Genomic DNA, 22,631 nt, shown 5'->3' with positions numbered 1-22,631 from the left:
GCACTACCTATTCATAGTTGTGGTAAAAATGAAATTAATAATTTGGAGGATGCTATATTTCAACCCCCTTAGATCCCAAAATACAAGTGTAGAATTAAACAAGAACAAAGAAAAGCTCCATCTGAAGCTCAGCGAGTTTCAGCAAAACCCAAAATACTGGAAAATAAAGCATGAAATAGAGCTGTTTCCCTGCATGTTCAGCTGTGAACCTATTTCTGGTTTCACCAATTCCTTATGTGACAGCGAGCTAAACAGCCTTTCACCTCCCACACTGCCACCGTCCAAGCGGCGGAGGGGTATCTCTGTGACATTTAGGCCGCAGCGTGAAGTCACACTTTCGTAAAGGCCGAGCATCGTGGCAGCTTGTCTTCCTGATAAACTGCGCTCCGCTCAAAGTAATGTCCAAGCGCCAAGTACAGGAGCAGCCACCGGAGCACTGCTCAGTGATACTGATACATACTGATCTGCACTTTTCATCAGACATGCGGCCTGCTGCTGCGCTGGTCCGTCTGTGCTACTCTGACAGCCGATTCATCGCGTTGCTCCTGTGTGTCGGGACACTTTCTCAGAGTCTCTTTTGCTGCTCTCGCAGTGTCTGTGCTTGGCAGGAACTCAGTGTGAAGGTCTCAGGAGGTCCCAGACCCCTTGATTGACAGTTGAGACAACCTGAAAGCCTCAACAGCAACCTTCAAAAAGTAATTCATCCTCTTGTGATTGTCAATACAAAATACCTTTTAAAAGCTTACTATGTCCAGCAGTATTCATTTATTTATTTTTTGTTTTCCTGAGCGTCTTTTTTAATCGTTACCAATAAGGAGAGTGTGTGCGGCTGCCTGGAGAAAAAGCGCTGCGCACAGCGTTTCTTTTTTGTGCGGCCACTCTGAACTTCTCAGAAAGGCCCTGCCAGCGCTTTTTCTGCCAGAGCATGAACATGAAGCAGTGGATTTTAAAATGTATTTCACTGAGGCTCCTTCTTCCATAATGTAGATCTACAGCGAAAAAACACGTGTGTCGGGTTTGAGTGTGTGCGCGCCGGGTTAGCGGGAGAGAGGTGAGCGTGCTCGGCTGTGTGGACCCTGTTGCAGAGCGTAGTTGTTCCGTGGTTGTGTAGTTGTGCGAGTGGCCTTATTGTTAACCATGTTTTTGGCGGTGTGAGTGCAAAGCTTGGTACAGGGCAGCCAGTCTGAGATCACGTCTTTTCTAACACACGGGTCACCACGTGTGCGCAGTTAACCGCGCGAGCTACTGCAAAACTCAGGCGCGCTAATTAGTTAATCTTCCAATTTATTTCTACTAAAGAAGCTAAAGCTGCAGCGCCATGATTTGGGGAACTTCCAAAACCTCGCGTCAGAGCTGGAGACGCAACGGAAGGCGCGCACAGTGCGCGCTACACTGTCTGTCAGAGTTTGACAAACGCTTTCAAGACTTTGCTTTACTCGAGCCAGTTGCTACAGATTTTGAGGTTGATTTACTCGCATCAAAAATTGCAACGCTGTTTCACCTGAACTCGTCTGGAGTAGAGGATGAGATTTTTACACTACAGGCTGACATTCAGCTGAAGTCCAGGGCTCATGGTCAGTTTGGGAACTTACTCACAGAGGAAAAGTACCCAAACATGAGGAAATGTGCTTCCTTCTTGACTGCATTATTCGGCTCTACTTATTTATGTGAGTCAGCCTTTTCCCACATAATGAATATTAAGTCCAAACACCGTTCCACCATGACTGGTGATCATTTGAAGTCTGCTTGAGACGGGCTACCAGCAGCTACTATGCAACCCTGGCTGATTCCATTCAGTGCAAGTCATCAGAGTAAGGTAATGACCAAAAATGTACAGAATTGTATTGTGCCATAAGGTTATGCAAGGTACAACAATATATATTGTAAATATAAAGTATACTCAGTATATATATATAAATAAATAGATATTTAGCATTTTTAATGTAGGTAGATCATTTTGACTTGGTCATTTTAAAAGTAGCTCGCAAGGCGAAAAAGTGTGGGCACCCCTGGCCTAGATAGATGATTGCCTTGGTTATGTACAGTCATTTCCATTATTTAACTATTTAAAGCACTATTAAGGTTTTTTTGGGGGAAGCTGCTGTAATCTTGACATTTCATCACCTTATAAAGGTTATATGTTTTTGGGCTCCAAAAAATGACAGTTGTTCTGGCATTGTAGAGCTATTTACACATCACATGTAATTGATGTTAATGTTAATGTTCACAAGCTAGTTGCAAAACTTTGTATATCTGTTGTTTGGTGCTGGGTGGTTAGCGAGAGCTCTGTTAGAGCACATTTGCTAAAATTAGATGAAAACAGTAAAGTTAACAGCTGGAAAAAAACAAAAAAAACACTGAGCTGAAAGATGCTAAAACGCTCCACGGAGTTAGGTGGTGACTTCTTTTAAATTATAATTACTGTCTTAATTTGATACATTGTCAATATCAAATTGAATTTACTAGTGCAGCTTCAGTGCCTGCCTGCCTTCCATTCAGGACTCATACATGCGCGATTCACACCCTGGACACAACCTGGAACTACAGACCACTGTACGCTAAAACAACCAGACACAAGGACAGTCTCTTCCCGCTGGCCGTCACTCTGATGAACACTGAGCATCAGTCACATAGTGTCAGGAACAGTCCAACGTGCAATAACCCCGGAACGCTGAACATCCCCTGTAGCTTTTTGTTGTCCTTGTTTTAGCTGTGTGTCTATTTCTATGTAAGTACATTGAGGGCAATGAAAAACCGGACTCATGCTTGGCCGATAAAGCAGATTCTGATTAAAGCTAGTCATTATCAGAGTACGGTTTGAGTTACGTTGTACTGCAAGAGTGGGTTTTTCTCCAGGCTAGAAAACTAAGCGCCTGTAAGTTATGTGCTACTGAAGTTTTAATGTAATTGTTCTTAACAGTGACTTTGGCCAAGAATCTGACCGCATGATCTGCGGCTAACACTTCCACAGAGTTATTTGTTTTAGCCGGCTCCTCCAAGATAAATAACATCTTTTCTAGTGGAGTTCACGATCGGATCCAAATATTTGATATTTTATTTAATACTGGCTGGATGAACAGAATTTCCTCCGGGCAGGAGCACACTGAGGCCAAATGTCTGGTGTCCAGCTATTTTACGCCTGACCGCCGCAGCATCAGCAACCCTTCACTGGGCAGGAAGACCCTCTGTCTCACCCGGCTGGAGTGTCAGGGAGACTGGTGTCATATTGGTGCATTTGTCATATTTTGGGGGTATTTTTGTCTGTGATCACATGAAGAGAATAGTACATGGTTTGTACAGATGCACCTGCTGTTGCTCGGCTTATACGCGAGCCATCAAACCGATTTCCTTCAATAAAACCTGCAGGGCGGGAGAAGTCCACATCTATCCACTGCATGGTTAACAGACACCACAGCTTGAAAACGTAAAGCTGAACCAAGATGTGGTTTTTCTGGGAGTAGCATATTTCTTGGTGAAGGTGGTGTCTGTGATAAGACGATGATTTGGAGTCTCCACTGCTCTGGACTTTAATAAAACCCCAAACTGACAATGACTGATGGTCAAGAGGAAACGCTGGAATTAAAGTGCTCCAGTTATCTTCACTACCTTCTGGTCGTGCTGTGTCATTTTCTCTCATTGCCGCTGCTGCAGTTAGCATTGGCAAACTCACTATATTGCATGTTATCATTTTTAATTGCATAAATAATTCTCCAGGACCTAACTGTAAAGTCACTTTCAGTGGTTACGCAAACCTAACCACGACTTAAAGTGACTTAAAACAAGCATCAATTATGTGTGAAGATGTTTCCTTTGATTAAGTGACTTGTGGTATAAGTGTGATAATGCACTCTGAGGTGTACGGATATAATCAATAACTGACACGAGGAACTGTCCCCTGCTAAGTCCTTATGCATGATCACTTAAGGGGAGGATTATCAAAGAAAATAATGGTGAAAGACAAAGGAAGACAATAAGAAAATAGAGGACAGAAAGTTAATATAATGCTTTAAAACTGTACGTCCTATAACACACGTCAACAATAATGTACAGTCTGTACTAAGACTGTAAAGGCAGCACAGTAGTATCTACACATGCCAGAGACAGCTACATCCTTTAAATGGCTGTGTGATTTGTGCAGTGCGACATTAAGCTTCATACATTTCCAACACTGATCCATCACTTTCTTTGTCATGGTGAATTTGGGCTGTTGGACTTTGCTGTCCGCTTCATTTGAGAAGACGTAGGGGTTTTGAGTGTTGCTCGGCAGAGTCTTTTTTCATCTTTGAATGTCTAAATGGTTATGCAGCGGGAAGCAAAAGCATTGTTGCGATGGTTACCTGCAGCTTAATGTACTTTACACACTGATTTCAGAGCTGTCAAACTGTTGACTGTAATTATGTTTCAGGTGTCCGGATGTATGATTTTAACAAACACCACTGCTGATGTGACGACGTGACTGCTAACTGCATCTCTAGTCGGCATGATGACCAAAACCCAAACAAACCCAAACTGTAACACACAGACATGCTTTCCCACATAATCAACCAATAAGGCACAGACGCAGGACAACATATTCAAAAAATAATCATGTAATGGTGGAGCATTCTCTGTTCAGGCTGTTTAGGGAGAGAGATTTGTAGTGAGGGACGAGACTGTCGTCAGCACGGTGATTAATTAGGAGGGAAGGGACAGGGCCGATGGTGAAGACAGATCTGTGTTTTAGTTAATTAGACAGAAGACGGTGGATTATCTCCGGGGACAGCCCCAGAAATGCCTCTTTTGTGGGTAAAGTGAAGAAACAGACAGAAAATAAAAACTGCTGACCGTTGAAGTAAATTTGTCCCAGAAAACTGGTCAAAACAACACAGAAAGTAGACTGTGTCACTACATGTTTAGTCTGTAAACTTAATTCGCTGTAAAGACTGTAAAGTAGTGAACAACTTCTATGTTTAACATGATGATGGCGCTACGTGAGAAGTTAAGTGCTGAACAAAGTTATTGCTATTCGCCCAAAGAGAGACATGAATGTCTGGCAATCCATCCAATATCTGTCAAGACATTTCACCCGGAATCATGAGGGTCAACCTCATGGTGGTACAAGTCAGGGGATCATCAAAGTTTCATCCCCTGGAGAGTTTGTCAAAAAAATGTCATGGCAATGCATCCACTATTGAAATATTACAATCAGGACAAAAGTGGTGGATTGACCAACCAACTGACTGGCATTGCCATCTGTAGAACCGTAAGAAAAAGATGAAAAATGCTCAACTTGGTAGAGAAATTCTCAAAGTCCTTGAAACCATAACGGCCACAAAGATTAAAATATCAGAGCATCCATCTCCAATGTAACTGCGCAAACTCCATTCTCTGATAAAGACTCTGAAATAAGGTTGAAATCTCAGTAAAAAGCTCGTTAGTAGAACTTGAGTTGCATTATCAAAAAATACAAAACGTTAGCAAGTAAGAGCTTGACTAAAAAGTAAAACCATTTCATATTTTCATCTCTGCCAGGTGATTATGTATTTGGTCCTGTGTGTGTTTTGTCTGTCCATGGCTAATCTGACATACTGCTGGCCCTCTCGGGGTTGCAGTGATTCACACTTTCCGCTATGGATTATAAATAACTCCTCTCTTGATTTGCACGCCTTGGTAGGACAATGCACGATTGTCAGAATGCAAGTAAGTATGTATGGATGTATAACTATCGCTTAGCAAATGACTAACTGAACTGAGGGATGGCTACAACGTCTTCTCATGACGGTAAAATGAGAGCTAGTTAGCTGTTAGCAGCCAGTGGGAGTCCTAGGGTGTGTGTTTGGCTACCAGAGCTAACAGCTAACAAGGCTAATACACCGAACAGAGCTAGCAGCTAACAGAACTAAATACACAGCAGGACTGACAGTTTCTGTTCATAGAAAGCTTTAAACAGTCAACATGAAGCTTTACAAAGTGAACTGCACAGAGCCGGTGCAGACAGCAGCGTAGATTAAGATGAGAGATCTGTTGTGTGAGTAGAAAACATGCCTGATACACTCGCCTTCCAGACGGGGGACAATTGTGGCTTGTTTTCATTCGTTGCAGACACACCTGGCAGAGATCTGCACTCTGCAGAGTGCACTCTTCTAGTTACGTTGTTTATTTAGGATGAGGTGTGCTGCATAAACCAATGGGTTCTTGTCCTTTCCTGTCAAATTTTGTGGATTTTTTCTTTGCATTTTTAGGTCTCCACTCAGCATCTGTCCAATTGTCCTTGTTTTTGTACGTCACACCCTCTTAATCAATAGATCTTGTGCATTACTGTGTGTGCAGTAACAAAGCGTCTACATGTGGCATTTTCTTTGTCGATGGTAATAACGGCCAACAAACTCTATTTAGATGCACATCCTCTTCAGTCCGGCAGGTGGCGCTTTGCTCTCAGCTGACACAAACTGAAAGGAGGTCAGCTCTGAAGAGGATATTAGCTCGCTGCACATCTCCTGACTCCAACACACACACACACACACACACACACACACTCACCACAGAGTTTTCCATATGGCTTTTCTTTCTTTATCTCACTGTTTTGTATCTGTTGTCTTCTGTCTATCTCAGAAACTGTACAGTTTTCTCTTGAGGTTTGGTTCATTTCCCTCATGACTTGCCGTGACATCCTCCACTGCCCACCGGCAAAGTGTACCTTTCAACGACTTTCTTTTTTTTCCCTTTCTCCATCCATCTTCTGTGAATCTCTGTCTTCACCTGCAGTCATCCATGTCACATCTCATCCACACTCTTCTTCTCATTCCCTTCACCTCAACATGCCCACAGCTCTCTCTTGTATTCTTTCCCTCTATCGATACACTGCAGCATTTGCTTCACCCTTTCCTACATCCTCACTGCATGTCATCAATAATATAAATTCCCCTCTTCATATTCAGTAAGAAAAAAAGAAATGCCATCACTACTTGCTGAGCTAAATGTCCTTAATCTATATTTCATGGGTATATGTATATGTCATCTTTGATCCCTGCAAGGTCTACACCTGAGGATATTTGATGTGTAGACTGAAGTTACTCCATTTTGTACAGTATATTTGGCCAACCATCCAGGGGAAAACCAGCGCATGGGGTCATGATTGAGTTTGTTTTTTAAAAGGTGAATAATTCTGATGCTCTAAACCACTGACAATGGCCTTTACGGAAGACTGACATAATAAACGATAATCCCTTCCTGGCATGCTCCATAATAACATACTATTCATGCACAAATGATGCACTGTATAACAGAATATACATTCATTCCATTACTCCAGTGATAAGGTTTAATGGGGAGCTTATTGTGCCATAGTTGTGACAATGAAGCAAATCAGACACGCCGACCAGTCCAATAAACAATGCAGAACATTGGAGCTGATTCAGCCAGAGCCGTAGCTGCAACTGATGACACCAAGGTGACGTCTGACAACTTGGGGGGTTTAGAGAACGGGTCCATTATTTATTGATTTGTAAAGCTTTTTGAGGTTTTTATCTCATTCTGTAGCTTAAAAGTGATGTTCTATACGTATTCAAGTCCAAACATTCAAATTCTGTACGTATGTTTTAGATCTTCGAAATTAACTGTTCTCAAGTGACCTGGCGTGGGTCTCTGCATGATGCCGTCGCTACATATATAATACAGTAACTTAGATGGCGGTCGACACGCTCCCAGTTTGGAGAAGCAGACAGGAGTAACGGCACGGAAGCAATGTTCTGCGGTGGACGCCGCGCTTGTTTCGGATACGAAAATCACACATTGACACAAACAAACTAACCGGTCGAGACAAGCGGTAGACCAGCTTATTCCCATGTTCTGCAAAGTAAATGGTGGCTCTGAAGAGGGTGATATAACGTCTTCAGTTCCCCGTCGTAGACAGCTTTCTGACAGCTGTTTTGAAATGGAAACAGTTAAATTCATTTTTGTTTTTAGTAGCTCATCAAAAATGTGAACGACCAAAAAAGGTGTTGGGTGATCTGGTACTTTTTGTAGTATTTGACCTCAGTATTCTACAACACTGACAATAGCCACAATTCCATTCCATTTTTGGAAGCACGTTTTTTTATGTCATGCTTGATGATTTTCTATTTTGTATTGTTGTTGCATTCTGCTTTGTGCTCGTCCACTTGAAGGGTGATGACACATTGAATCTTCTCTGTGGGTTCAATGTTAACTTGCACTTATCCGTCAGCTAAGATGCCTGTGAGATCGGCAATACCATGCCACGGTTTGGACCGAACAGATGAACAAATCACAACAATGTTCAGATGAACACGTCAGGCTCCGCTCACTACATATGAAAACTAAAATGTCCGGCAGACTGGACAGTTCTTACAGTTTGTGTGACGCACATCAGGACGGCATACAGTAGATAATCCAGGGTGTGGAACTGACTCGTACTGGATTATTTTACTCATAAAATGAAAGCTTTTATTATAAATCGTGTATCACGGTGAAATCAGTTGTCTGAAAAACACGTACTTGTCAAACAAGTGTGGACTTTTCTAAATTTTTTTAAGTCAAACACTGCAGAACCGTGTGTGACAGCGTGCATAAAGGCACATTACGCCACATGAATATGGATTCAGGAGCACGAGGCAACGTATGCATTTGCGTTTTCTCCTTCTTAAACCTTCGATTTCATGAAGACATTTGAATCTTTTTGTGTTTTTCTTTGTTCTGCAAATGGAAACACATTGTTTCCAGAAGATTGCGGCTCAGTTACAGATTGAGGGTGCAACGGTAGATCTCTCTTGGGGCTGCCTTTTCATGGCGAGCCAGTTTGGTCACGCACCGTCGCGCTTGCTGCAGCTGTTTATAACGTATGACACGAGCGATGTGATTAGCTGGGAAGAATATAATTCATCACAGCTGCCTGCGATTTCCACTGCACTTCACCTGACGCATGCAATAACAAAACAGACGGTCTGCATGGATGCGTCTGCTTTTGTGTGTTTACTTATGCCCTAATTTCTATGATGCAGTGATTGCGTAGGTTAACAAAAAAAAGGAAAGCACAATGTGTAACGACTTTTTCCCACATTTGATCATCTGTTCGACTAGATGATAAAAAGAGTTGCATCTGTAGAAACCAGGAGTGTTCAGGCAGATGTGAAAGCATCATGTGTTATTCTCCCCAGAGACAACCTGTCTGTTGCTTTAAACCTCCATGTGGTACCTGTGACAACACACAATTACATTATCTAGGACGAACAGGTTGATCTGCGCACACAGCAATCATGACTTAAGAATTACTTATGGTGTTATTCCTCTGTGCCTCCATTGTTGCATAGCTGTCTGGAGACCACACAAGCACACAGTGTGTTTATAGTGTGTACATACAGTATCTGAAGGGCGGAGATCTTGTCCTTGAGCACTTCCTGGGCTTTGTTGAAGTCTGACAGCATGTTCTGCGTCTCTCTGCTGTGGACGGCGTTCATTTCGGCGAGCTCTCTCTCGTGCCTCTTCGTCAACTCTTGTTCATGAGCCCTGAAGGGAAAGAGAAGAGTGGACGGTTGAGTTTCTGAGTTTTACTCAGTGTCACCTAACTTTATAATGTTGTAGCTGGTCTAGGTGGACCTCATTTTGAATAGTTATACACTGTTAGTTAAATTAACTGGACTGCAATGCATCATGTTTAATGTGCTTATTTACAGGTTTATAAATTAAAATTTTCTGTAAAGCAACTAATCTGTCAGATTAATGTAGCAGTATAAAGATTTTATTTAGTGAAATCTAAAGTAGCATCAAATGGAAATACTCAACTGAAGTACACTGTGCTCTGCAAAAACGTTGGTGAGCATGGCTGTAACGTGCCATGTGTTATTTAAAGAAAGAAATGTATATGTCATGCCTCAAAATAACCATCCTTCCTTTTCATGAAGCCGTTTGAATGAAGCCGTACCAGTAACAGTCACAATTCAAGCGTTAGGACAGAGTAAAGCTCGCTCAAAACGTTGATTAAAACTCCCTTGGTGGCTCAGGCATAACAAACATTTTTTAAATGGGCGACATTTCCGTTTAAGACTTAATCGGGACCTGCAGACTGTCCTCTCTCTCTGTCCGTCTCTCCCAGGAGCAGCGGACATAATGGATTGTTCCACAGAGAAAACGTTGGTTGGATTAGAAAAGAGAGATAAATGCACAGAAGGAATTCCTCGAACGTAACTGCATGAAAACGTACTGTGAATGTAATTATAATAGAAATCCAGCTTTTTGGAGCTTGCACAAAACAGCAGCGGAACGCAATAAGATAATGTGAAAATAGCATACAAACATAAGTATGGTATCACACTTACAATGATGTACAACATAACGTCAAACATATGCACAGAAAGTGTGTACTAAATTCTCCATCTTATCAAAAATGTTCCGTTTGCACATGTAGAGGGTTTTGCTATGGGAGGAAAAGGAGCTAAAGAAGGAGGAGGAGGATGGGAAATGGGAATAAAAGATGATAATAATTAAATGAGCATGAAAAAAAAGGCCGATGAAAGGGATGCGAGGGCTGAAGGAGGATGTCTGTCTGCCTCTCACTCCGACTGGGCCAACTCTCCCCGAGGGCCGCACATCTTATCTCTCCCTGCTTCCTCTTTATTTATTTATTTATCAGCCTATTTTTATCCCTGTGACCAGGATTCAGATGGGGAGTTACGTAACAGAGGGAGGAATGTGCGGCGCATGGGCCTGCCAGCATAGAGAGAGAGAGAGAGAGGGGGAGAGAGAGAGAGAGAGAGAGAGGGAGAGAGAGAAAGAGAGAGAGAGAGAGAGAGGGGGAGAGAGAGAGAGCGAGAGGGAGAGAGAGAGAGAAAGAGAGAGAAAGAGAGAGAGAGAGAGAGAGAGAGAGATAGGACGCATATACGTGAAGACTAGCAACGCATGAAGTCATCATTGAGAATGAAGCACCATGGGAGCAGTCATCAAACAAACGCATATGTAGAAAAATCTTCAAACACACACAGACACAAACGTATAACTATGATTGACTCTAATCAGTAGCTGGGCCACATTAGCCATACAGCACTTTAAAAAATTCGCTGCAGGGAACAACATGATTATAGATTCCACTTTGCTTTTATTCTAAATAACCTTCACACTAATCAATGGCTCCTGACACCAGTCAGAGAGAGAGAGAGAGAGAGAGAGAGAGAGAGAGAGACAAAACAATAATGGAGAGAGAGAGAGAGATTGATTTGCCTTGTCTGGGCTTTTCTTTTTCTCTCTTTCATCTCGCTGTGCTTTCATGAGGACTGGAGCACATTAAGTTTGCAGGAACTATTAACATCCGAACATAATAAGAGAAGTCAAATTCGGGATTGCGGGACAGAGAGTTGAGAGTAGGCATTTCTTTGTGTTTTAAAAAAAAAACGTGTCAACGCTATCCTGAAATGTCAATGATAATATGTTATTAATGTTCTTCATGTTGCTACTCTGAACTGATTTACCTTTTGGGGAATAGGCTTATTCCCTTTTTTTTCCCGAGAGTGAGATGAGAAGATGGAAACCACTCTTGTGCCTGTACGTTAAATTATGGAGCCGGAGCCAGGAGGAGATTAGCTTAGCATAGCGTAAAGACTGGAAGCAGGGGGACACAGCTAGCATGAGTCTGTCCACAGTTTGACAGTTACGGATGTAACTCGGCTCTATGAATCCTGGATGATCACCAGGAAAGATGGAATAGAACACACGAGATCCAAGTTGTTCATCGGTGAGCTTTTAGGTGTGTTCGGAAAGAAAGCGTAGCAAGATGTCACCTAGCATCATTTGTTAGAAATTGACTGCTGGAGCGTTTTTGTGCAGTGCGTGTTGATTTGCCCCAAGCAGCAAATATACCAATTGTGCAGACGATAGCTGTAAGCTACAGCTAGCAACTCACCAGGAACTCCAGTTCCTTCTGTTACTTCCCTCCAGGAAGTGTTAACTCCCTTCTTCTCTTATCTCTCTAAGATTATGAAAGATTCATAAAGCCTCTCGATTACACGGAAATTTGTATTATGTAGGTGAATTTGATTTGCGCATAATCTTGTCTTTCCATTGACTTTGCATGCAATCACGCCACCTCTAAAATTCGCCTGCAGCGCACAATTAGAGGTGTTGGTATGTGGATTTTTTAAAATTCAGATACAACAAAGCTAGCACTTCCAGTCTCTATGCTAAGCTAAGGAAAACGCCTCTGAGCTCCAGCTCTGTACTTAAGGTACAAACACGAGAGTGGTATCAATCTTCTCATCTAACTTTCAGACAGAGAGAGAATACGAGTATTTCCAAAAATGTTGTGTTTCTTTAAAATAACTAAAATCTAAATACCTGGTTCTTAAAAGTCAAAGAGTCAAACTTCATCAACACAAAAATACAAAAGGTCAGCCAATAGTGGATTTTTAAAGGCCGATATAATAACAATAGTTTGATTGATCTTGTATTGTAGACTAGAAGCTGATAAGTGTTACGTCATATGTTGAGAGATAACTTTTATGAGGAGAAATAAACTGAAAACGTGTCAGATACGACATGAATACCACTTCTCTGCTTGCTGCAAAATCAGCTGTTCACCGGGACCGCCCACAATGTCTAACCCAGAAAGAATAATGCGTTGAAGGTTTTTATGGAGAATTTCTGAAAAAAAAAAAGGATCTCAGATGTAGTCTATATTGAAATATGTAATTCAAAATCAGCCAGAACGATTAATCGGTCGATCTCTTAAAAAAAGGCATCGTACAGATTGACTAGTGATCAGCAGCAAGAACTGAGGGTGGAGCTAGAGCTTAAAAACGCCACCATTTCATACACGCTCCAAATAGAGAAGTCATGGACCACCACTCTGAATTCAGCAGCTTGGTTGCCAGGTTACAGTGTATTACGATAAACTGCACTGTGAACACACTGGTCTAGTATTACTCCAACTGTGTGAACATGAATATTTCAGAAACTAAATCTTACACACAGAGAAGAAGATGCATCTCGTGTCAGACATGGATAAAAAAGGATGAAGTCAGTTTGTGCTGGTTTTTAAAAGGATATGAACAGTTAGAAGTACATTTTCTAATATAAATGAAGCACATAAACGCACCACACTGTCAGGGTTATTCACAGCAATCTGTGCTTTCAATTGCAATAACTTCAACTTGACGTATCTAAAACAAAATGAGCGTGTTATTATCTAGTCTGGTCATCACAACATCGTCTTCGCCTATGAGCTCAAGTTTGAACCGAGGCTTTCATTACAGTATTGTTTCGGGTTGTGTTTCAGTCGTGCTCCGAGTGCCGAGTCATACCTGATCTGCTGATTGGCCTCGCTGCGGATCTTGAGCACCTCCTTGCCCTTGAGCTCCAGCTCTTTAGTCAGAGTGCTGATATTTTCGTTGAGCGTGTGGATCTGGTGGTCAATCTGAGCGATGTGGTTCTTCCTCCTGGAGACCTCCTCCTGCAGCTCGGTCATCCGGCCCAACAGCTCGCGCTCCTAGGAAGGGGGGAGAAATAAATGAGTTGGTTTAATGAGTTGATACCCCACAGTGTTATTTGTCCAATAATGATTTTTAATTACTTCTTGACTACTACAGGAAAATTCAAGGACACAGCAATTTACCTTTCTCATTTGTCCTCATAGCAGCCTTTCAGTCATGTCATCTTTACATGAACTGAGAGGCACCGCATGTCTTAACATAGTAACAGGAAGCTTGTTTTGGCTAACTGTGTTAAGATTGGTGTATAGTATAACATATTCCTTCTGTAAGCATTGTGAGGAATAATAAACCTTATAAACACAAACATTTTAAGCCAACTAAATAGATGAGACGACGGATAAATCCAGCTGTCTTCGTGACATTGTACACACAATGTGAATTACAGTTAAAGGTGAAGCTTCTTAAAATATACATATATATATTTTTTTTAGTAAATGTGCCGTATTTTGTGTAAAATATTGTATTTGTGTAAATGTAGGTGGACAAAAACTTGTATAGAATTGAATCTTTCAGAAAACATTTTGAACAAAAGCTGAATATGACAAGCTTCAAATCTATAGGATTGAGTGCCAGGCTGTTCTGGTTGATTGTACTGGGTGCACAGTTATGTCGACTTTTGTCTCTACTTGTATTATGAAATATAACAAACTAGAAGGGTATTAATTAAGAGAGGCCCATTGCAAATGCCCTATCTCGCAATGTGAACCAAAGTGAACAATGATGTGCGTATCTTGTGATTTGGATCCGCTCCAAAGTTGAATGGGTTCTTCCTCTGCTCATGCTACACCCTTTCACCAAGTTTGATAAAAACGGGGTCAGCAGTTGACAAATAAACAAACAAACCAAACTGACAAAACATGACCTCCTTAGCGGAGGTAATAAACAGGAACTGAAATTATAAAACTTGGGCCGAGTGTTTGAAAGGCGTTTAAACAGAGATGTACTCTTTTCTTATTGACGGCACAAACTAGGCCCATAATTACATGAGATGATTAATCTACAGTGAGCGAGTCAAAGTTCCTCACTGGCTGTTAAATGCTGAGAAACTGCCAATGAGCGTTAATGAATGAACTGACAGTGAATGGTAATAATGACTATTACTCACTGTCCAATAATGAATTGTAAATATAAATAACCACGTGTAGACTCAGCCACTCTTGCCGTTACCCTGACTGGTTCATATGAATTACAATATCCATGGCACTTAACTTTATTACTTAAGGGCCTCTTTAGAAAAGGCTTAGATGGGATAGTGTTACCTTTCAAGGATAAGTTATGTGTAAAGAGGGAGCGTTGCTGTCTAGGTATGTAATGTATCTTGTAAAACAAGCGAGTACCGGCTCACATGGCATTTTTTTAATTTATCCTCAAATATGACAAAAAATCATTGTCACGAATGCAGGTGCTCGTCTGCATCACTCAGTCATGACTTGCTGCCCTTTTTTATTCTTTATATATATTTTTTCTTGTTTATTGTAAATTTCTGTATGTACATTGAGAGCGGAGTGGAAACTGGAGACAAATACGCATACATGGCCAATAAAGCTGATTCTGATTCTGACTTATCATCGTTCTCCACGTCTCTGAATGACGTCCATGTAGACCAACTACCCAAATCACTCGCGACCCCCCCCCCCCCCCCCATGAGAAAAATGATCAAGTGATTTTTCTCGATAGGGTGGTGAACGAACAATGCTTGGGTTCAATCAATGAGGATGTGACTCGCTACTTCTAAAAACCTGGTTTGAAATGATGGTTTTTAGATTTCAGCGCTGGTTGATTTAAGTGCTGGTTATTTGTTGGATTGAATGGGCGTCATCAGCGGTAATCAGCCTCATGATGTGGGTTAGAGGGGGGCTGCTGGTAGGTTCAGAAGGCCATTATCATCTGTTCACATGGTGGGTCAACGTTGCGAACACAAGAAGATGACAACCTCAAGTGATGGAGTATAATGTTTTAGGAAATTACTGAGCATTCTTTGAAAGATGAAACTAGACATATGGGTTTTTTAAAAGATTTAAATCTTCAGCAGGGACCAGTGGTGCTTGGGGTCACCGACAGACCACCCTCATGCTTTAAGATAACAGTACTGGTCCACACATGAGATTACCGATGAAAATGTCAAACCCAAAATGTTGACCTGAAGGAGGTCTAAGGACTGAACTGCTAGTAATAGAGAAAGAGATTTTGATCCGATGTCTGCAAATTAGATTTTTTTTTTTTTTTTTGCTGTGTCAGAACCTTGTTGATACTATAGTTGAAAACATCTGTATCTTGTCATTAAGATCTACCAGCCGTCGACACGCAAAGCTGCCATGTTCGGTGTTAAAACCCCTTTACATGACGGGGAGCAGCGGCAGCCTTGTTTGCCAAATTGATCATTATGATTAGAGACTTGAATAAAGAGGCAAAGACTCCCAGAAGAGGGCCACTTAACTCCACCAGAATCAGATTAAATATCCTCAAGTTATCGCTCACTAATGATTCCCCACTTTGCAAAAAAACTCATCCCACTTTATAACAATTTATTCCAAGGGCTGTGTTCATATATCCAAAAGCCATAATCTTGTATAATCGCCTCATGGTCACAACCTCCTGCCTCGCTATCTGTCTCCATCTGAGTCTCCCTCAACATCCTAATTTAATGTCATTGGCAGATTTTTTGCCGTCCATAAACCTAGCGCCGCAATTAAACACAATGGGGACAGGGCAGATTAATCCTTTAATAACTCATTTACTCATTTCACTCTTCATTCTGGAGGGAGAGTGAGAGACAGGAGGCACAGAGGCAAAGAAAACCCAACAAACTAACAGGAAGGGTAAAAAACGACAGGATAAAAGACAGGAACAAAGAAGATGGAAAATGCATTTAGGGGCATTCAGGAGGATTTGAAGTATTTATTGCATGGGGACTGTTTTTCTTTCAAGGCTAATTTTATCAGCGGATTCATCTGTTCGATGTTCACATTCATTGCAGGCGAACGGGCTGGTTTGTGGCACCGAGGTCTACTTCATCTCTCTCTTTCTAATCTCTATTCTCCTCCACACCAAAGAACTTGGTTAAATAAAGGAGTTAATGTGCACCATCTTCTTTATGCCTGCCGCCCTCTCTATTTTCTCATTTTTAAGTCTTTGAAAAATAAATAGGTTCTTTAAATATTCATCAGGAGAGGACATTAGCCGGCCGAATCTCCTGAATCTTACTGAAAATGGAAAAATGTATTAAAGATGACGGGTGGGCATTTCATCCATCCAGTCTGACAGATTAACGGCTTATTTATAGAATACCATAAATGTGAACCTTTTCTTACGTTAAGATTGTGATGGTTATCTTTTGTTTTAGTGGACAATTGTAGTGTTGCACTGTTTTCACCAGTGTTTCCCAAACTCTCTTTCTGGGGACCCGCTTTTGGAATCGCGACCCAATTCACGATAGGCCTCATCCATAAATCACGAGATGAGTGAATCTGTGCGTAGATGAATGTTCCTGACCATGTTTGATGCCATTTCCACATTATCTTCTATCATCTTGAATAAACAAGCCATTTTGAAGAGATACACGTTGGAAAACAATCACAACTTTGTCAGTTAAACAACGATTCAATCTTATAAGTAGGTCACAATTGTCAGAACATTCAGGCGTCTCATGCGGCTCAAAGGTGTACTGCAGATATTAATGTGGAACAAAAGACTACTATTCTACTAACTTATTTATTTCACAAAATGAAAGTTCACTGGCCTTAGTATGACTGATGGAGTCCTGTCAAAGTTAGAGCGGTTTTGGTGAGTTCACTTTCAACATTTGCATATTTATTTTCGAAGTGCTCTCCTCGCTGGTTGAAGTTGAAGTGGGCGGGGACTTTGTGGACTTTTTTTTGCCTCTCAAGCGACTAAACAGTCCACTCTACCTTCTCATCGGAGGTTGTTGAGGCTGAGAGGGAGACAGCAGACACCACTCAGGGCTGACACGAGCACCGCCAACTCCTCTGCATTATTTCAGGTCAATAAATTATTCTGTCATATTTTCACCAACAGGGAATATTATCATAAAAAGGATGGGAGGACTGAGCATCACTCAAATCAGTTATGATGCAAAAACAACTTCATCTATCATAAAGTATCTCTATCAAGGACACTAAATATGATTTTATGAATTTAAAGGACTGTGCAATAATAACACAGAGGATTATACTACATTCATATTTTGTTTGTTATACTACAGAATGTGCTGCAATTTCTTTGTGAAACCAAACCTTCTCCCTCGAGTAAAGCTACTATTAAAGTATCTTTTCCCACTATCAGGTCTGCCTGCTATTAAACAACTGGATCCAAATCACAACTGGACTTTTAACGCAAAAAAAAGGGAGGAAAGGAAAATAATGTGAAATATTGAAATGGATTGGGACGAAAGAGCCGCAAGAGAAAACGACAGCACTTCTAAGATACTCTACTTATATCGATGAAAAAAATAATAACTTCATGTTCAGAGAGAAAGACGCACGTTGTCAGGAACACTAAAAACCACATCAAAGATCGAACGATATGATGGAAATAGAACAGAACAGATATTGGATGTCAAGAGATGCTGATCACGTGATCATTGATCAAACAAGTAAAGTGTCTCCAGGGAGACGGATGACAATGTGTACACCCTGTACTTCATCAGCCTCTTCCTCCCCGTCTGATAATTGGAGGTATAAAAACATTATTTAACTCAGCGGGACGACTGCTCGCAGCTGAGCTCTGATGACTCAACTCAGGAAGTTTCGGCTTATGTGCCATTAGGGCTCCGGCACAGCAAACATGGAATTAATGTAAACACAAAGTCTCAGCCTCTCAATTTGTACACGCAGCATTTTACCCTAAAACAAAAATTCACTCGGTGGGTCACAGTTTGTGCCGTGACATCTGCTGGATTATTCTAAAGCAAAGGGAGGTAACAGCAGATGGTGAAAGGACAGAAAGGATAAAGCCTCTTCCAAATTAGGGTGGCCAAACAGTGATGTATCCTGCCAGAGACACAGAAATTGCTCCCAATCCAAATCCTTCGTTGCATCTCATCCCTTCTCTCTCTCTCTCTGCCATCACATTTTATGTCTGATTCTCTGCTGTGCCCAATTAAGCTATGAATGCCCAAAAAGTTATCTTAAAAAAAAGAGGGGAAAAGTATTTAAAAGTACCAGAGCTTTTGCTGATTTGTGATGTGTATGACAGGATTTGAGATGTGTATGACAGGATTTGAGATGTGTATGCATTAGAAAAGAAGCCAGAAGCCAGCACTATAAATTAAAGCTCATTTAGTTTACATATAAACAGTCAGCCAATTAAATTCTTTCTTTATTTATTCCAAAGTAAACAATGGGAATCTACTTGGGCGTCAAAAAGTAGCTTGCGTGCTGCAGCAGCGACTGAAATATGTATTTCCTGCACACGTATGACTGACAGGCCGTACAGACTGTAATAATCTATTAACTATTGACTTTCATTGACCTGATTGCCTTAGCAACTAAAGGTGAGAGTGACTGATGGTGGAGTGTGTGTGTGTGTGTGTGTGTGTGTGTGTGTGTGTGTGTGTGTGTGTATTGAATACAACCAGCTGTGCTTCTCTGCTGGGACATCTGTATCACAAGGCGATGAGAGGGGAACTCATGGTGTTTGGGGTAATTAGTAAGATTTACAAGAAGATGGTAAGAGGATAGCCTGCTGTGTGTGTGTGTGTGTGTGTGTGTGTGTGTGTGTGTGTGTGTGTGTGTGTGTGTGAGAGCCTGTGGCAGGTAGTATTTCAGGCACACTGGCTAATCTAATTTCTGTGTGACAGCTGGCACAGGTAAACATTAAAAACAAATAAAGAAACCTAAATAATCTAAACATCAGTCAGTTAAATCTCTTGATGTATTTGTGATCAATATATTAATTGTTTTGTCTTTAAAATGCCAGAAAATAGTGAAAGCTGCCATCACAATTTTAAAGATTTTCAATTTTGTTGTTTAACATAGCTTGTTTGGTGTAACAGTATAATACCTAAAGATATCAAAAATGGTTGTTAATTAGTTTTCTATTGATCAACGAATCACTTCAGAACCACCTTCGGCTAAAATCATGAAGATTTTAATGAAATCAAACCCCATTTTTTTGTTTTAATCATTCAACTGGCAAAACATTGGGTTGCTTCCACTGTCCACTGTAGGTATATACACCGACTACGGATGACTACCTCATACAACCCCACTTCATAACATCCAAACTATCCCTTTAAGTGTGTAATATTGAGATCTATTTTCCAGTGTTTCCTACTAGAATAGCGTCTTTGGAGACTGACGGTGAATGTGTTGGTAGATGTAGGAATAGTGTGACTCAAACAGATGATGCAGACGTGGTCTCCTACCTGTATCCGGTTGTTCTCCAGGGTTTTCTCCAGCTCCACCTTGGCTGCGGCCGACTCTTGTTGGTGTGTTTGTCTCAGGTGTTCGATGGCTGATGCGTGGATGTGGTTCAACTCTGATCGCAGAGAGGCTGATGGGGGAAAAGTGCAACAGAAGAAAAGGACATATTTCATTTGTAGAGAGCAAATCACACACGTGGAAACAGCTTGTTTCAGACCCAGTGATTTTAAAGCTTTTTGAAAAAGCTTCCTCCGACCATTAGTCTGCTTGTAAAAAAGTGCTCATTACAGGCAAAGGCATTTTTATTTCAAAATAAATAAATAAATAGTCTTTTTTTTAAACTTCGCACGTAGAGCAGAGTGCTTCGGATGCCTTTGCCCAAGTGGCCTTTAATCCTCACTCCAATGAACATCTTTCATTGTAAACAGTCTAATGGTGTAGAGAAGCATATAGAGAGGTAAGTCACACAGTTATTAGCTTTCTACTTGAACGTAAGACACATTTATCATGTCAGAATAAAGCAATACAGCAGTGGAAGCTGACCACTGCAGTTCTTTTTTAAATCAAGAAAATATGAGAAAAACGCATAATATTCACCTACACTCCCATGAGACACACAGATGTAGATACACACACACACACACACACACACACATTCACACACACACGGACAGGATGAAGACAATGGGGAGAGGGCGAGAGATGAAGAGGAAAAAAGGGTTATAAAAGGACGTCAGGATGTGGGAAGTGAGAGATAGATGGGAGCAGCTCTCCAGTGTCGGGACCATGACATGAAGGTTAATGGAAGACCATTTATCACAGCACAGCGCTGGTGCTTCAGTGGTGGCACTGAAAACTGGGTAAAGATAGAGATTTTTCTGCACTTTCTAGCTGTGTTGGTCTACCTTAGACTTTCTGCTGATGTTCTCAATATATCACATTATTGTACATAAAAAAACATTGAAGTGATGCACATAATAAGGCATCGATACTCGAATACCATCGAAAGAACATACAGTCATATAGACACAGTGATTATACATATCAATACATACATACCAACACTATATATATATACATATACATTACACAATAAAAATTATATATTAAAATACACTACAAAATATGTAATATACAATATTAACATGGGGTAATATACTATATAAGTGTTTTATTATTTACATTAAATGAGGTATAGTGTGAAAATAATGTGCAAATGTATCATGTGCAAGGTTATTGAGGTATAAAGGATTTGATGGGAACTATACAGTTGAGCGTTCTCTGTTAGACAGAGGTGAGGTGTTGTGAAGGGTTATTGCTTTGGGCAGCAAAGGTTTCCTGTATCGGTCTACGTGACAGTGAAGCTGAATCAGTCTGTGAGAGAAAGAGCTCCACTGTCTGTCCAGTGGGTAGTGGAGAAGGTGGTCAGGGTTATTATCCTCAATAGATAACAGTTTGTTCAGTGTCCTCCCCTCCACCACAACTCAAACGGAGCCTGGTCTGCAGCCAATAACGGAGCCATAATGAGCTAATAAAGTCTGTTGGTGTGTCCGGCTCCAATGCTGCTCCCCCAGCAGACTAAAGGCAAAGCACAGTGCACTGGCACACGCTGAAGGATCTCAGCTTCCTCAGGATATGCCAGCTCATCCCCTTCTTCTAGACAGCCTCAGATTTGGTCTTCCAGTACAGTCGGTTCAGTTGTCGCTGTAGATGCCCAGGTACTAGTTATCCTCCACCACGTCAACCTCCTCTCCCAGAATGCACTAGGCTTGTGAAGCCGTCCTCTTCCTTCTGAAGTCAGTCACCATCTCCGTGGTCTTGGCCACGTTAAGAAGCAGATGGTCTCTTCAGGCCCACTCCCCAAATCATCCACCAGCTTTCTGTGTTCCTCTTCCCACCTCACACTTCTACACCCGACCACTGCAGGGTTGTAAGAAAACTTTACCGGAAGTTGTACTGAAAGTCTTTGGACGGAGACAGCACAGTCCCCTGCTGCGCTCCAGTACTACCAGCTGCCATTTCAGACTGAACCATAGACTGTATGTATAGAAGAAGTGGACGTAGTCACTGTGACGTCAGCCATTGGTTTGTGGACTGCTGTGTTGAAGCCTTGAGTTTGGCATTTTGGCCGTCACATTCTTGGACTTTTTCTCAAGCAGAGGAGTCGCCCCCTGATGGCCATGCGACAATGAAAGTTTAAGGCGCTTCCACTCTTTTCAGAACCGGAGGTTGCAGCGTGGATGTCAAGGAGATGGTGTACGTGTCTACTCTCATTAATTGGTACTTTTCGGTTTATGTATCGATTTCCCTCATTCATTTCAGCCTGATCACTTTCCAGGCAACGTATTAAGTGTCCCATATTTTCCTAAATTTACCACGTAGATTCATTTCTCCAAAGCAAGGCAGGAGGCCATTCCCTGTAACCACATTGCAGGTGTAGGGCCGCCCATCCTTTCCCACCTCAACGCAATCACTGTCCCAGCCTGAGGCAGGCATGTTATTAATCGAGGGGCGCAAAGTGAGTCATGTTAGATACCTAATATGCAGAGCTTCGCCTTAAGAGGGATTATGCATCAATAATTATAATGGATCATTCTGCATCACTTTTACTTTTGATACTTTGAATATATTTTGATGCCTTCACTTTTGTACTTTTACTTAAGTCACACTTTCAATGCAGGACTTTTAATTGACCCTGACAGGTTATTATGCTGCCTCTTATTGAAGGTAATTTTTATTATTAGAACATATAAAGCTGTACTTTCATGAATTCCAA

At 41.4% G+C, this 22,631-nt stretch overlaps 1 protein-coding gene across 1 annotated transcript in view; it reads right to left on the bottom strand.

Moving 5' to 3' along the window:
- fam184ab (family with sequence similarity 184 member Ab) overlaps positions 1-22,631 on the bottom strand; it is a 121,333-nt gene that overhangs the window by 9,789 nt on the left and 88,913 nt on the right. The window contains exons 16-18 of the mRNA XM_076084397.1: positions 19,858-19,985; positions 13,284-13,468; positions 9,355-9,501 (exon numbers count right to left, since the gene is read on the bottom strand). Coding sequence (XP_075940512.1) covers positions 9,355-9,501; positions 13,284-13,468; positions 19,858-19,985 — 460 coding nt within the window. The remainder of the gene's footprint in view (positions 1-9,354; positions 9,502-13,283; positions 13,469-19,857; positions 19,986-22,631) is intronic.

This window comes from Anarhichas minor, unplaced genomic scaffold (genome assembly GCF_050575085.1).
Source record: "Anarhichas minor isolate MPS153535 unplaced genomic scaffold, ASM5057508v1 ptg000136l, whole genome shotgun sequence".
NCBI lineage: Eukaryota > Metazoa > Chordata > Actinopteri > Perciformes > Anarhichadidae > Anarhichas > Anarhichas minor.
This window is presented reverse-complemented; position numbering and strand designations above follow the sequence as displayed.